The following is a 16,941-nucleotide window of genomic DNA, read 5'->3' as shown; positions in this document are numbered from 1 at the left end:
ATGTAGATGAATATTGGTTTTGTAGATGTAAGGTCACAAATAATTAAAATAATATCCTCCAGTGTCTTTTAGACCCATGATTGAAACAAGCTTGCATATTTACATTGGCAAATGTAATTTTGCAGGGTTAGAATTTTTACATGTAATGCCTGCTTAAAAAACAAAAAACGAAAAAAAAAAAAAACTAAGAAGATTCCCCCCCAACACTCCCTCCCCCTTGGCATCCATTTTGTTTTTGTCTCTAAGGGCGTCTCCTGGGCGCCCTGGACGCCGGCCGTGGGGTCTCATTGGCTACATTGGAGTTGGCTGCGGAGTTGAAGAGGTCACACCCGGAGGTCAGACACACTCCAGGGACCCCGGGCAGGCCAGGATGGCCCCGCTGACCCGGCGGACCCACGTGGCCCCTCTCGCCTTGTCGACCGGGCTGACCGTCGAAAGCTCTGCCTGCTCTCCCCCGTTTTCCTGGTAACCGGGGTATGATAAAATCATAAAATTAATTACTTCATTCATTAAGTTAATAAAGTTTCGTATCAGTTTCATTAAGATTTTGATAGCACAATATATCCTGCCCACCCAGAAAATCAGTTATTTCTAGCACTGACTATGTTTCCAAGTGAAGCATACTGTTTTGAACAAAACAACACTACCGTAAAAATACATTAAATCTGCCAGATGTTACTGTCAGCACTTTTGAGTAGCTCTTGTAGTCCTCGAGGAATACCAACAACAGAAATGATGCAGTCACTTGCTGACCAGGGCTGTTACAGTATGTCCTGTTATTTGCATTGACACCTGACTGAGCAAGAAAAGAAGAAGCTATAGGGCCTTAGAGTCACGGTGTAACAGTCAACCACTAGGTAACTCAAGGCGTGAGCAAATTACGTCCATTAAAAAAACAACACTTGAACTGCCTTTCCTTAGTTTGTATGATAAAGTACACTTGATAAATATGAATGTAAACTCACGAGAGAAACCACTCCACAGCCCCTCCCTGCCCTCTCATATTTTTTGTATCCATTTATACAGCTGGCTATACGGGAGCAATTCAGGTTAAGTACTTTGCTCAAGAGCACATCCTAGCTGGGAACTGAACCTAGGCTACAAGCCCAGTTCCTTAACCAACATACTACACTGCCGCCACTGTGTCGTGTGGAAGACAGCACGCCACAAAGAACGCACTTGACTTTCTGAGGACAGAATATTACTGCCCCACCCAGTCGGTCCAAACATCTGAAACGCATTTTTAATATTCCGAAGGTTTGCTCAATCATTGACCTAGACCTGCCAAACGCACAAATAAAAAGACAGTTGTTCTGGGCTCGATGTATGGAGTAAGCGGCCATGTTTTTAATTTACAGCTGCTGTAAATTGTGCTGCCTGTAAAGATTCCGCTTGTAAATACTTTGTAATGCCGCCTCATATAGCGTAACATTATGAATTCCATTTCGCTGCCGTGTCAGTTTAAAAAATAAAAAACGTTCTCCCACAGTCCCTGTGTCTCGTTTTCAAGTAGCTTACATTGATTAACGTCTAGCTTACGTACAGGTGCAATGCCGTAATAGCTGACATTGGACTACATAACTGTAGCTTGTAATAGAATGTTTCTATTGACAATGTTCGGTTTATTCGGTTTCTGTTTGCAATATGTTGTATTTGTTTGCAATCTGCCCCTATTGTGGCACCCAACCTGTATTGATAAAAACGGGTTTACTGCAAACCATGAAACTAATTTCTTATCAGGCAGCATAATGCATCAATGCATTTCTTCTAATGAGCCGTCAGGGCCCTGAGATGGCTGTAGTGTAGTACGTTAATAACGGAAGCACAATTACCCGGTGAGCCCTGGTTTCCCACGTGGCCTGGCAGCCCGTAGCCTTTAGCTCCCTTGTCTCCTCGCTCTCCTCGGTCACCTGAAAGGAGACATGTTGACCAATGAAAAAGCCATCTCAGTTTGGACCGCCCTCCAACTCTCACCAAGTGTATACACTCTCAGAAATAAAGGTAGGAAATGGGTAAAAATGCTTGTCGCTAGGGCAGTGCCCTATAGGTAAATTAAACTGTACCCTTAGCCAGCAATATACAATTAATTTGTACCTTTTTTGCTTAGACAATGTACTCATTTGTATCCAAAGAGAATATTACTGTACTTTCACACAGCCTGGGTACATTTGGGAAATTTGAAATTTGATTTTGCGATCATCTCTGAGTACGGGATTAAAAACGGCCTGTAAACAGTTTTGTGGTATCACGATGATGCTCTGACCAATTCACTAGAGTGATAATTACACCATGTGCAATATTCTGCTCTTCAAGCATATCACAATTCTGCATTTTCCTCGCTCTTTGTGGTCACTAACTAGCATGTTGTTCACCTTCATGACAAACAGTTCATTTTTTAAACCTGTACTTTATTAAACAGATGTGGTATTTATAGTTTAATTATTAATATGCTGCTATGAAAAAGTGCCAAAGCTAAATAAATGCACAAGAGAAGGACAAACAAGTCCTAAATATATTAATTCAGGCGAAGTGCAAAAAGCTTTTATTACACTTTATGCTATATGATGGTGTACCAATTTGTCATATTGTGCAAGATGAAATGTGTGCTGTTGTTACTAGTGCTTCATAAATATGGACCTTTGAGGGTTTACTGTGAGTGTGGAAAAGGAAAAGCAGATGGACAAAAACAGAAATCTGGAGATGTGAGAATTACGGGGTTCTATCTGGGTTGCTACAGTTTTTAAGTTTTTGAGCTCTACACTGGGCGTTGACGTTCGTGTCAGGTCATTGGTTCCAGCACTTAGAACATATTCAAAACTGGGATTACACCAAGATTGTAAGCTTCTTACATTTTTGTAACAACACATATGGTATATATGAAAATAATGATATTATTTGAATAATGGTATATAGCGAAAATGTCAATTATAACCCTGTAATTCTCCATGTCACAATCTCTCACCGAAAAGAGGAGAGAATAGTAGACTAATTTTATGTCATTAGTAGCAATACTGTAACAATGTAATAACGTTACTGCATGTGTGCAGGGCCTTGCGTCTGTAGCTAAGGCAGAAATGTGTAGCATGTGGCATTTTATTGTGCCCTCACACTGTATGGACCTGTTCTGGACATACTGTAAAGGATAAGCTTATTGTTTGCTTGCTTTTTGTTTTGCTGCGTCTACCACCGCTGAACCTTTTAGTGAAAATGATTCAGGACAGGCAATGCCCATTACAAATACCCAGTCACAGCTCTTGGCAGAGTGCTATGAAAAGGTAAAAAGCCATTTTATATTCAAGCTGAAAGCAGATATAAAGGGGATTTGGTGGATAGAGAAGCACAGATAGACGGTTTTAGCACCGAGAAAGACAAAGGATGAAACTAATTATTATGGTTGACTACAGTAGGCATATATAACAACTATATCAACAGTATAACACAGTAAGAAGACCGAATTACTGGGAAAGTGCTAAACTCTCTACTATAGACATTGGAGCATGATCTGCAAGCAAGTAAGTAACTTGGCACATATCACGTGTGGCACCCTAGCACTTATACAGTATGTCATATACGGTATAGTCTCACCTGCTACACCTTGCCGTCCTAGGTCACCTGCTTCACCATAGAATCCCTGCTGTCCGACTTCCCCTTCTATTCCGTCATTTCCTGGGTCACCCTGGGAGACAGAAGGAGGGACAAGCTGAACCACCCAAAGAGAGGTGCTCTCACACCACTACAAGGCTTAGGAAAGGTGTTCTTTACCATTCCTGCATATCTGTATCGCCCCCAACCTTGATTTCATTAATAAACATTCCCGCTTTGCAGTGTTCTGAAGGGAATCTTAATTAACTATATTGTGAATCTCTTTAAAGTCTTTGGGGGTTTTTTTTCTTTCGTTTTTTGGCGGACTAAGGTCTCCAGAAGCCTGAATCAAAAAGTTATTTCTTTTACAGTAAATTTTTTACAGTCCTTTTTATATTATAGTTCATGTTAAGTAGTTTTTCTGAACTAACCTTGGCTAGCTCCCCAACATAGCAGGTTTAAAGAACCTGGGAGAAAGGTCATCGTTGTGCAATAAATGGGTTACACTGGAAGCGAGGAGGAGTCGAGTCCAACGCCTCCTCCACACGGACAGAGCACCCGGCCACACCACGCTAGGCAGCTCTGTGACATGCCTCTCCCCCTCCCCTCCCCTCTCCTCCCCTCTCCTCCCCTCCTCTCTCTCAAATCTCCTCTTATTTGTGCTCCCAGAGATGTGGAAACTGTGAATGTTCTCATTCCAGCCTACACTGCCAAACGCTTTCAGCATTCAGCTTTCCCCCAAAGCACTCCAGTCCACAATATGCAGCCATTTCACTTGGCTTGTAGAGTAACGCTTCTTGGAGCACCGCCCCCCTCCACCCCCCATGTTCTAGGGGGAAAGGCCCCCACAACTAATGATGCTGAAAATGTTGGTTCTGTAGCCTGTTCTGTTGACACATAAAAGTTTTCCCCTTGTAAAATAACTTTAAATAGCAAAAACTGAGATTTAACAAAGAAAGAGATTACCAAAAGTGTGTTTCCACATGGACCACAATTAGTGGTATAGATTTATGAGTCTTAGCTATGCCAAGAAAGCTACATGATTTTACATATAAAATGCTGCCTGCCCTTAGCCTGTCCCTGTATGTTCTGTTGTCTTTTATTGTGCTCATTGGATTTAATCTGGCGCCTAGTTATAACAGGATTGGGTTGCATCCAATAATTTTGTTTATTAAACATCTAGCCCTGTCATTTTTCCAAGCTCTCCACCCTCTTGGTTTTGACATATTTGATTCACTTTTTAAAATAGTTCATTTATATTTAGCCCAGAGTCACTAATGTGGTAGTATGTGCGGACATTTTGTTTAACATTGTGGGCTTCATTAGATTAGGCATGAGTGAAGCATTTGGAGAGATGCCTCATGTACCCCTTTGCCTCAGTGACTAATGAATGGGAGGGGTGGGAGTAATATTTCCATAAAACACAACAAATATAAAACAATGAAGAAAAATACAGGTGCTTCCCAGAAAATCTGGCACGTTTTCATGTGGGGGCAGAACATTCCGAAGCAGTGGTTCCCAACCCTATTCCTGGTGATCTACCTTCCTGTCAACGAGATCTCTAGCTATTGAATGAAGCGTTCTTTGGTAGGGTTGGAGTGAAAGCCTGTAGGACAGTAGATCTCCAGAAACAAGGTTTGGAACCACCGTTATGGAGCCCAATGAGAGTCAATAGAAGGAGACTAGCAAGGCATCAAGCAACAATAACGAAGGTGCGATTTTTGCCTTTTCCAGTTGCCAGAACTCTTCATGGTCCTGCGACCATGACTGAACACTGCGCTTTGAAACAGGGGAACTTACGGGTGGTCCTGGAGAGCCCCTCTGTCCCGGCGGGCCGGGGGCGCCCATGGGCACGTCTCCGTAGAGCGGGCACACAGCAGCACACGTCCTCTTGACGGAGTTGGCGAAGGTGGACATCTGCTCCAGCACCACGCGCTTGCAGACCTCAATCACATGCTGGGCTGGAAGGGTAGGGCCCTGCGGCGGAGAAACGCCCAAACGAGCGGGGTCAGGAGCGGGACGCAACCCGACCCGGTGAGGGAGGTTCTGCCCTCTCGCCCGCGGGAACACAGCAGCGGTCCCAGCCAGCGGTCTTTGGCTCAGCTCGTTACACGTTACGGTTCTGCAGAAACCGTTTACAGGCCATTTATGACACCAAGGCTGTTAGGGCACACTTTACAGCACCCTGAGGACTGCCTCTCGCTCAGGCTTCGTTCTGGATGTGGTGCTAATTATCCTGCAGGCTGCTCAGGTCTGAGGCTGTGATTTCTGGGCTGGAACGATCTGCGCTTTGTGGCCATGGAAAAAAGTTCACGGCCACAAGAGGTCCTTAAGTGTGTCATTAGCCTGTCTCTGACCCCAGCCTGGAGAGTCCTATTGGTCATTACCTCTTACATAACATAGCATATAGCATAACATAACATAACATAACATAATAACATAGCATAGCATAGCATAGCATAGCACAGCATAACCTGTCTGTCAGCCTGTCTCTGAATTCCAGCTGAACCAAGACACCGCTGGCTCCTGTTTCCCTCTCAATCCAATCCACACTGAGTGCTCTTCTCTTGCAGCGCAAGGGGAACTTGCCCAAATGAAAGCATGTGGTTATAATGGGGTACTCACAGGTGGCCCCGGAGGCCCCTGGAATCCGGCCAGTCCCCCGTCTCCTCGGACACCTTTTCCCCCTGTCGGGCCAGATCGGCCGGGGTCCCCCGCCGGTCCCCTTTTGCCCTGAGGCCCCCCAGGGCCCCGTTCCCCCCTGTCTCCCACCTGGGCACAAAAACAACACAAACTGTAAGGCAGGGATTATCAAATCAGGCCATCAAATCCAAATACAGGTGCCAAATGTTCAGCCCTGGTTTTCTTTCTGCCCGGGTAATTAACTGAGCTATTAGTGCTACTGATTGGACAGGTTGTCTTCGCACCACTTACAGGACTGGAGTTTGGCAACATGTGCTCCTCCCACCTGTACTTCCACCTTTACTCTTGGGCTTGGGGGCTTTTTTATCTCTGGCTGTTTAGCTCAAAAACAAAGCTGCTGATAGCAGTACATTACACATCTGCTGCAAATGCAAAAGGCACCAATATCCTTCCAGATCTTGGATTCTTATGACCGCCTGCTTGATTCATACTGTAAAATGTCAGGTTGTTTAAACTAAACACAAATGGAAAGAAGACCAATAAGCTGTGTTTATGCAATGCAAAAGAAGGAAACCAATCAGATTTCTCAAAACATCTCACCTGTCCCTTTGGCCCTTTCATGCCCGGCTCACCCTGTGGAAAGAGGAGTCTCGTGAAACCAACAAAACAGCCCCATAAGAACACCAGAAAACATGGACACAGTTTTCAGGCTATTTTGGCTCACATGTAAACTACAAAACGGTATCCAATCAAGCCTGCACTAGAACATGTGACTGGGATGTGCCTCAACTACATGTCCTGGCAAACTACTAAACCCCAAACTGTCGAATGATCGACAATGCAGCATCACATCATCCACACTATAGATATAGCTACAAATATGCGCAAATAAAAATATACATTAATGAACAAAACAACATAATCCAATTACCTCTTCACCTTTAACACCTTGGATTCCTTGAAGACCAACATTACCCTGTATAACGATAGAATGATAACAATATAAAAAAGTGCATTATTGTACATTGTATTGTCACTGCCCCTTTGACTCAAAACCAAATTCGTTTTTTCAGGTACTTCTTTACTGAAATTCAAGAATGTCCGTGTGTGAGTGTGTGTGCGCATGTGTGTGTGTATGCGTGTGTCTTTTGTGTCTGTGTGTGTGCTACTTTATAACAGAGCAACGATACTGAAATTAATTTAGGAATGGCTACATAATAATGTGTCTTTATCTAGAAAGGAGTGGCTTCATCACAGTAAATGAGTCAGAGCCTGAATTGGCGTGGGAGAAGATATTTATGAGGGATGAGTACAGGATGTGTTTTGAAACTGACAATGAATCCCCGGAAGAAAACAAATGTTATCTTGCTGAAAGAAACTGACAGCACACTACTGTAAACAAATCTCTGTTATCTTGTTTTATTTCGCATGAAGCAACCTCTCTATATAAAATCCATTACAGGCACTACTGATATTCACAACTGTGATATTTTATACACAGCTTATTATTATGAATAATTACTAATGATGGGCCTATGCCATATACCTATTTTTTGCCAAAAAATATTTGCAAATGTGTTCAAAAAGATTTTTTCATAAAAATTCAATTCAACAAGGTCAAGCTACCATGACAAGGCTGTCAAGGACAACACAGCGAAACCACCTGGACAAGGCATTCACTCTGCAACATTATCTGACACGGACACGTGCGAGTGGGAGGAATGGGAGTAATATTTTTACGAAAGGCAACACACAGAACATATTCTGAGGAATACAGGTGCTGCGGAGCGCATTATCGTCTGGGGGCAGAACATTCCGAAGATTAATGGGAATCAGGGGGATGAGGGGTAGGGCCCAGGCAGGAAGAACATACTCCTACCCCTCTCACCCCTCCCGAAGTCGGAGGGATCTCAGGCCTTTTCTCTTTATGGTTGGTGTGGGATTCCGATGAATGGCTTCCCTTGGATATTGCACTGTCTTCCCCTTCCCTGTCTGTTTGCCAACAATTTGTTAAGCTATCTGGCCAAAAAAAAAGTGGGACCGTTAAGAACTAATTTACACGGGTGTCTGAAGAAGACCCGCGTCCGTGCTCGCATTTCCACCCATTCTATGGCAAGGCTCTGCCGGAAAGCAAACGATTTATAAACGATTCGACAGCGCATTCCTCAATAAAGACCATGTCGTGATGAATTGAGCCTTCATTGCATCTTTACTGAACCACGTTCTTTGAAAAAACGAGAGCAGTGAAAGATACAGTAGATAAGAACGGCCGTTCAGCCTCATGGTTAAAAGTATCCGACATGCAGTCAAGCCTGAACACCCCAACAGCTTCTGCTTTCTGAAAGTGGCAAGCGTTTCTTGATGTGTCCTTATATAGATGCTACAATATCTTGAAACAATATATAATTTCAATAAAAGTTCAATATATTTTATTTGAAATGCCTTTACCCAGTGGAGGAACAGAATGAGCAGAACACTGGTCTTTCATCATATTGGCATTTCAGCAGACATGGACAGTGTCTCAGCAATGTTAATATGACTCATTTCTAATGCCTGTGAATGTGTTTCTGTACCAGCTCACATTGAGTACAGCTCTGCTATGGGGACAGGACAGTGGGATTAACACACCCTAAGAACAACACTGTGATGGTGAAGCCATACCATCCTCTGAGGAGAAGCGAGCTTCTCAGGCGATGATGTCGCCTTCGTTCATTTTCAATGAGAGCCAATGTTTCGCTTACGCAATCAAGTTGGTATAGCTGCCATAGCATGGCAAGTCAGGTAAGTGACTGGAAAAGATGGGGTACATGGAGTAATAACCAATGTGTAAACTGTCCTCCATTTCAAATTACATTTATTTAAGGAGGTCTCACTAATTATTGCTGTGTTGTGATTTCCAATATATATGATTGACATACAGTACATATAAGGACGCGGTGTATCAAACATAGAAAACACACACCCGCAAACTGCTGATTGTGGGAGGTGAGAGGGATCTCAGGCGTGGCTTCACCCTAACAAAGCAGTGGACCAGCCAGGAGAGTTATATGTCCTTTAGTTCCATAGGTTTGCTGAGGGTACTTGTGGAGTATGATCATGCCATATAATATAATAACAGTATGAAGCACAATCAGCACAGTCGGTCGTGATGATGGGGCTGTAATAACCAGCTGTTTGAGTTGATTGTTGAGTTATTGATTGTTATAGTTATGGGAGAATTAAGCCCAAAATTGGTGGAGCTTCTGTGGCTTGCTTGATTCAAACCAATCAAAATCTTCTCAGTTTTTAGTCAGTGAATGACAACACTTTGTGTGTCCTCATAAGCCTTGCTGTGCCCACCAGCTCTCATGTTGTATTAATTTGCATGTTCCCTGCCCTGGGTGTTTCAAACCACATTCTTTCCAAACAAAAGTTCATTTAAAGTTTTCCCAAATGTGCAGAATGTAAATCAATTTTTATTAGCTATTTTGTAAAACATTATAGTTTGGACCACATCACATTGTTTGAGGACACTGTAAACACAATTTTGGCAACAACAGTTGACTGCAAAAACCGACTGCCGCAAACTGTTATTAACACATTAAGCGATAATAAAATATGAATAAAATGTAATCATGAGGGTTTTGTGGAATTGAGTGTTGATGTGGAAAAATGACTCCCCTTCCCCAAGTGAGGAAATGTTTAATGAAGGCCACTTGTGTTCTGCTTATGCTTATTACCTTCATCTAATACCCTGCTGGCCTTTCTACTGAAAATACATGGGAAAAGCCAAAGTTACCTAACACAGGAGAAGAGTGGAAAGCGTGTCTTACCCTAGGGCCCTGCCTCCCAGGTAATCCGACGTGTCCCTGCAGAGCGGACAGAGGGCATGTTTTAGTACTTTAGGCAGAACCTACTCTCACTTCAAAGGGGTCTGGGGACATCCATCCAGAGCGCTTACCGTGGCTCCCGGGGGCCCGATAAATCCAGGTCTTCCTGGCTTGGCAGCCGTCCCCTTGTATCCCCTCGGCCCCTGAAGGAAGGTACAGCTCGTCAATCGACAGTAGGGCAGGGTTAATTGTTCTTGAACTGTCCTGTTTCCTCGTGGGGACGTAGACGCCCGCCCCTGCATCGCTCAGGGGATGTGTGGAACGGCAGGGTGCCGTGTGTTTCGGGCTGCCTAGCAGCGAGGGGTCTCCTGTGCAGAGATTCAGGGGCTCCACCCGTAAGCAAGAGTTTGAAGGTTCAACTCTTAACATTACATAACATTGCATTACATGTATTTAGCAGATGGTGCTATCCAGAGGAACAAAGCACCTAAGTGCTTTTGATCGGTTTAAAAGAGCAGCAGCAGCTACATAAACATGACAGTAACATGAATAGAGAGCAGAGGTGGAAACAGACAGATGAAATGCAGTACTGCTATCTTAATCACTCATCCCAACAATGAGTTGGGATGTCCACTTCATGTCCACTTCATCTTAAAAGCACCAAGAAAACAGTCTAAAAAGGTACAGTAGGTCTCAGGGTCACATGTGAGACACTGTTATTGCATTGCTTCAGTATACTGTATAACCAGGGCTCCATTCCACAAAGCAGGATCACCGAGTTAGCTGAATAACTGCACAAAGTAAAAGCCAGAACTGCTATTTGTACTTCAGTCCATGTTCCAGATAGATATAGACAGGATGTGCAGTTATCTGGCTAACTCAGTAATCCTGTTTTGTGGAACTGGCCCCTGGTGAATAAGGAGACAATAATAAAATGCATTAAATTAACAAAAGTTATGTTAGACAACTTGATGCCAGAAAAAGAAGAATAAGAGCAGAAAATGTAAGAGCCACTTACTGTCCATCCTTGCGGGCCCATGTTCCCAGGGGGGCCGCGAGCTCCCTTCTCTCCCTGTGGAAAACAGAGACCTGCACTTTTAACACTTCACATTTCCCAAAGCAACTGTCAGAGCTACCGTGGGAAGCACAGGGAGAAACAGATTCTTTAAAGGCTGAGACGACAGTCACCCTTTGTCCACCTCGCCCGGGTCTCCCATCTGATCCCTGAGGTCCCTGATAGGCCTGTAAGTGGGGAAAAAATAGCACCATATTGGGTGGGCTTTCCAACACAGGCCTACACAATCCCGACAAAAAGATGATGAAGCAGTACACACTGTTCTTCAAGGATCAAATGTCCCAACTGTAACCTTAAAGCACAGTAATGTTCTCTTTGGGTACAAATGAGAATGTTGTCCATGCAAAAATATTATTTCTGGCTAGGGATACAAACTTATGCACTTTTCCGTAGCTTTATTTCTGAGAATGCAGTACAATACTAGTTTCTATGTACTAGTTTCTATGTTCTAGTGTCACCTACTTCAATTCCTGGGTCTCCATCTCTTCCTGGGTTTCCAGGATCCCCCACAATGCCCTGCAAGCACAGAGATGTTACAGCTGATTATTTTTCAAAACAGCTATTATTTTTTGTTAATCTTATTTCCATACGCCTCACCGTCAATCCAATGGTGCCAGGTTTCCCTTTATATCCTTGGAGGCCCTGGCACGAAGAAGAAGAGATTGTTTATCATATTGGAAACATGTCAAAGACAGTGGCGATTGGTGAGCTGAATTGGTGGGGCGAACAACTTCGACTTGAACTGATTATTGGTCTTGACCTGTTTTCAGTCATTTTCCTGGATTATCATTATAGCCTTTAATTAACAAAATACCATTTGATATAGATGGCATATTTTATCAACATATACAGATTTAGAACAATCTTGAAGCAAAGGGTTTTTTTAATCAGTTTAAAGGAATAGTTTGGACCCCCCAGCTCACCAACCGCTTCTGGTCAGAGTGGTCCATTGTGTAAACATGGACACAGAAAGTGGAGAAGTACTTACTGGCTTCCCCTTCAGTCCTGGGGTTCCTGGCTCCCCTGCATCCCCTACAATGCCCTATAAGAACACACAAGTCACACATCTGGGGCAGGGCCTCCATGCTAAATGAATCCTCAAAAAACAGCCTGTCTATCACTGTGATAGAAGCTTCTGGAATGCCACTCTCCCCTTTGGTAGGTACAGAGAGAAATGTATGATTTAGATATATAGTCTGGAATGTACATAGTGTACCCTATGTCTATATATTTTTCTTTGGATTCTGAATGAATAAAATATTTAATAGTTCTATTACACTGTGTAGTGTTGTTTCGGATTGTATGGTGGAGTCGACTGAAAATATTCCCAGCAAACACAACTGTAGTGTGCTTTCAGATAGTACTTGGATCAGCCCTTTGTGTAAAATAGTTCAATTACACCACTGTAGTGTTGTTTCATACAGTACCAGAGTTATTTTAAATAATCCAGTTATTCACCTGTTGTGTTTCAGAATATACAGAGCTCTGCTCACTAACACAGTACACTAACAGACTCAACTCAATTCAGCTGTGATGTGGGTCAGTTGGGGGTCACTGTGACTAAACCGTGGACCTTTGGTAATTTGGAGGAATTTACACTGTATGCCACTTCCAGTAATACTCCTGCTCATACCGGCATTTACCCTCGAGAATCTGGGGAAAGCAGGGATCTACCATATTCTGCTGGATTGGTATGAGCTTTGAGGAATTTCAGTCTCATGTTCTTGACAAATCCTGGAAGGACGTTTAAATACCTGTCGTCCCTGGGACCCCTCCGGCCCCTCGGGCCCCGGAAAACCTTGGTCCCCCTGCGGGAATAAAGGCCAGATGAGAACGACTGAAACAGATGAACGACTGAAACAGTCAGGTGAGTGAAGACACGATGGGCATTACCTTCACTCCGTCGTAGCCTGGAATTCCCTCGTATCCGAGAGGACCTCGATCCCCCTTTAGAGAAGACAGTGTGAGTAAGACAATGCTTTCCTGTCGGTGACGGGTTTATACAGCATTCACTCAACATTTCTTTCATTCTCAAACACCAGTGCGCTCTTCTCTGGCATCCGGCATATCACCATGTGAAGCAGTACAACGGCCCCCTAAACTAACAAGTTCACCCAATGAATGAATGATTACATTACCCATGAGCAACATGTGCCCAACATATTTCCTCAAGCCCATGCATGCAATTGACTGTGAGCAAATGTATGATCTATATTGCCGTCTCTGATGTCTATCTCAGACACTGTCTGCAATACTGTAGCTAATCACAGAAAAAAGCGTATACACGTCAGAGTACAAAGCTTTTCCTGGAAGATAACTTTTTTTGCATGTAATTTCTTTTCCGGAGCTCTAACTCTAATGGTTATCTGGGGCCTAACTCTCATTTTGCTATAATATGATATGATAGCAGCTGTGCAGCAGTCACAAGTTGCCAAAATGCTTTTAGAAGTAGACGTTTGTGTGTATTTACACCAGATGTGGATGCATCACATTGTCCGATGCATCGCAAGCGTAATTGTTTTACGCTTCTGGTCTGTTTGCTGCATGTTGCCGCAGACAATTAAGTATTTAAACACATGAGCTTTAAAATGCTGGGTACACATTATCTGATTTATTGTTTGTCATTATAGGACTGTTCATTGTTTATTCTGTTGAAAAATGGGTAAGGAAAAGCAGAGAAACATAAAGTGCTAATTACTTTGGTTTGTATATACACACTGTGTGCCACATAGCACTGGGATAAAAACATTTTGAAAAAGGATTTGCACCAGCTCAAATGTTTTACCTCGGTGTAGGGAGAGCCGTAATTTCACTTGTATTTGTTGACAAACATTACATTTTCAATGCAATCTTGCGGCAAACTCCAGGAAACAAGGCCTAAGGCCTTGCTGCAACACAAACCGAGTCTGTGTAAAGTGTGGTAGGCCAGCTGCGCTGCCTCCTACAGTGCGTGCTGCACGCGTCATTCGTGTTGCAGCCGTGCTGCGCACCGTACTAAATGAGCGTTAGAAATGCACTGCATTGAAATGAAGAGACGGGACGTGAGGGATAAACTCACCACTTGTCCCTGGTCACCCGTCTCCCCTCTCTCTCCAGGTGTCCCCCGCACTCCCTGTGAGGGCCCAAAGAACAGCACTGATGTTACTACAACAACCCTCTCCCTAACTGCCCAACCCTTATCTTACTACAGTTGCCCTCTCCCTAACTGCCCAACCCTTATCTTATGACAGTAACCCTCTCCCTAACTGCCCAACCCTTATCTTACTACAGTAACCCTTGCCCTAACTGCTGAACTCTTACTACAGAAGGTCTGTAGAAAGGCAAACCTTTCTAAAAAACTAACATAACTGGGTTTCTGAAGTGATTCCCCCAAGTGAAGTTTACAGTTAACAGTGTCCAAGAGTATTTTTTTTTTTATTCAGACAGCAGTGCTGACCTTGAACCCTGCAGCTCCTGTCAGGCCCTTCAAGCCCTTGGGCCCCCGGTCACCCTGTGTGATAAAAGCTGGTTAATGACACTGAACATGTGTGATAAAACCTGGTTAATGACACTGAACATGTGTGTTAAAACATGGTTAATGACACTGAACCTGTGTGATAAAAGCTGGTTAATGACACTGAACCTGTGTGATAAAACCTGGTTAATGACACTGAACATGTGTGTTAAAACATGGTTAATGACACTGAACCTGTGTGTTAAAACATGGTTAATGACACTGAACCTGTGTGATAAAAGCTGGTTAATGACACTGAACCTGTGTGATAAAACCTGGTTAATGACACTGAACCTGTGTGTTAAAACATGGTTAATGACACTGAACCTGTGTGTTAAAACATGGTTAATGGCACTGAACCTGTGTGTTAAAACATGGTTAATGACACTGAACCTGTGTGATAAAAGCTGGTTAATGACACTGAACCGGTGTGATAACAGAGGCAGGCAGCGCAGTGTTAGAGACACCTAATGACGTCACAGCAGGCGGGCTCACCACTAGGCCATGGAGTCCTCTCATCCCTTTCTCCCCCTTGATCCCGTCGATGCCCTGAAAAACAGCACAAGGCAACCATTTCAGACACAGTGCGTGGAAATAGAGAGTATCCCCCTGTGTAAGAACTGGTACTGTATGTGCATATGTAAGGGAGCGTGAAAACAGTGGCCATCCCATTTGTACGAGCTCGTATCACATGTCCGCATGTGGAATCTACGGGTAAGGGTTGGGGACTGTGTGTACAGTCCCTGTAAAGGTAATACTTACCTCAGGACCCGTCTTCCCGATTACTCCATAGTCACCTGTGTTTCCTCTGATTCCCTGAGGACAGAGATCCCTCATTAGAATGATAAGAGAAAGAATAGAATAGAATAGAATGGCCTAACTGTGTACCCAAGTACAGTAGTGCCTTCATGAGTGAGGCTATAAGAAAGCTTTCAGTATCTAGTCTTGATTATTGTTATTTGTTACCATGATGACCAGAGTTGTGCCAATGACAATCCAGGAAGCCAGGCAGGGAAATAAGAAATAGGCAGACATAGGCCAAACAATACACTGATGATCCAAAACATTATGATATGCTGTTGGTCCTCCGTGTGCTGCCAAAACAGCTCTGACCCACAGAGGCATGGACTCTACAAGACCTCTGAAGGTGTCCTGTGGTATCTGGCACCAAGACGTTAGCAGCACACCCTATAAGTCCTATAAGTTGCGAGGTCGAGCTGCTGTGGATTGGACTTGTTGTTCCAGCACATCCCACAGATGCTCAATCGGATTGAGATCTGGGGAATTTGGAGGCCAGGGCAACACCTTGAACTCTTTGCTATGTTCCTCAGGGTGCGATGCATTGCTTGTTGTGACACATTCATCCTGTAATGATCATTACAATTTTCTGTGACTTGTGCCACAGCCCTTCTGTCGGTTCAGACCAAACGGGATAGCATTGCCCTTGTGCATCAATGAGCCTTGGGCACCCAACACCCTGTCATGGTTTGTCCCTCCTCGGATGACTATTGGTAGGTACTCACCACTGCCGAGCGGGAGCACCCTACAAGCCATGTCGTTTTGGAGATGCTCTAACCCTGTTACCCTTGTCAAAGTCACTCAGGCCTTACGTCTGCCCATTTCTCCCACATCCAACACATCAACCACAAGAGCCAACTGTTCCCTTACTGTATAATATATCCCAGACCTTGACATGTGCCATTGTTATGAGATAATCAACGTTATCCGCTTCATCTGCGAGTGGTCATAATGCTTTGGCTCATTGGTGTAGGCTTACGTACCAAAATCGACTGATTGGAGAATCATTAAGTAGTCCCATATTGAGACTGTCCTGTAGACATTGGATATGAAACTCTGTATGAAGCCATCCTGTCACAGATCTTATATGAGCTGCAAATGGTTCTCTGCTGCTATCTGTTGATAATTGTTTTCTGTGACTGTTACTGATCTCTGGGAAGATTGTCCCTTCATAGAAAAATGAACTGCTGTTTGAAATCTGACACCGTCACCTCATTGTTTAGAGTATTTTGCTCAAAATCCATTTGGCCTAGAGGTACTTGTCGTTGTTATTATGAAACAGACTGTGTCCTGAATGCAGCTGTGTTCTCAGTGTGTAACCCTCGTCCTAAGGATCACGTCTCAGTACGTATGACAGTGTGTGTGAGCCAGTACAAATTATATTACATATTATTATATTAACCTCTCTCCTTTAGTAACAGTGTAGTTAGGGCCAGGCTTATTAACCTCTCTCCTTTAGTAACAGTGTAGTTAGGGTCAGGGATAGTAACAGTGCAGTTAGGGTCAGGATTAGAAACCTCTCTATTTTAGTCACAGTGGAG

The 16,941-nt window shown here is 43.7% G+C and overlaps 1 protein-coding gene across 1 annotated transcript in view; it reads right to left on the bottom strand.

Annotated features, from left to right (window-relative positions):
* Positions 1–241: 241 nt before the first annotated feature.
* zmp:0000000760 (collagen alpha-1(IX) chain) overlaps positions 242–16,941 on the bottom strand; it is a 28,143-nt gene continuing 11,443 nt past the window's right edge. The window contains exons 7-26 of the mRNA XM_061228709.1: positions 15,365–15,418; positions 15,098–15,151; positions 14,546–14,599; positions 14,168–14,221; positions 13,003–13,056; positions 12,864–12,917; positions 12,098–12,151; positions 11,707–11,751; positions 11,572–11,625; positions 11,223–11,276; positions 11,053–11,106; positions 10,166–10,237; positions 10,038–10,073; positions 7,157–7,201; positions 6,826–6,858; positions 6,208–6,354; positions 5,383–5,559; positions 3,586–3,676; positions 1,833–1,910; positions 242–462 (exon numbers count right to left, since the gene is read on the bottom strand). Coding sequence (XP_061084693.1) covers positions 242–462; positions 1,833–1,910; positions 3,586–3,676; positions 5,383–5,559; positions 6,208–6,354; positions 6,826–6,858; positions 7,157–7,201; positions 10,038–10,073; positions 10,166–10,237; positions 11,053–11,106; positions 11,223–11,276; positions 11,572–11,625; positions 11,707–11,751; positions 12,098–12,151; positions 12,864–12,917; positions 13,003–13,056; positions 14,168–14,221; positions 14,546–14,599; positions 15,098–15,151; positions 15,365–15,418 — 1,485 coding nt within the window. The remainder of the gene's footprint in view (positions 463–1,832; positions 1,911–3,585; positions 3,677–5,382; positions 5,560–6,207; positions 6,355–6,825; positions 6,859–7,156; positions 7,202–10,037; positions 10,074–10,165; positions 10,238–11,052; positions 11,107–11,222; positions 11,277–11,571; positions 11,626–11,706; positions 11,752–12,097; positions 12,152–12,863; positions 12,918–13,002; positions 13,057–14,167; positions 14,222–14,545; positions 14,600–15,097; positions 15,152–15,364; positions 15,419–16,941) is intronic.

This window comes from Conger conger, chromosome 18, assembly GCF_963514075.1.
Source record: "Conger conger chromosome 18, fConCon1.1, whole genome shotgun sequence".
In the NCBI taxonomy this organism is placed as follows: Eukaryota; Metazoa; Chordata; class Actinopteri; order Anguilliformes; family Congridae; genus Conger; species Conger conger.
This window is presented reverse-complemented; position numbering and strand designations above follow the sequence as displayed.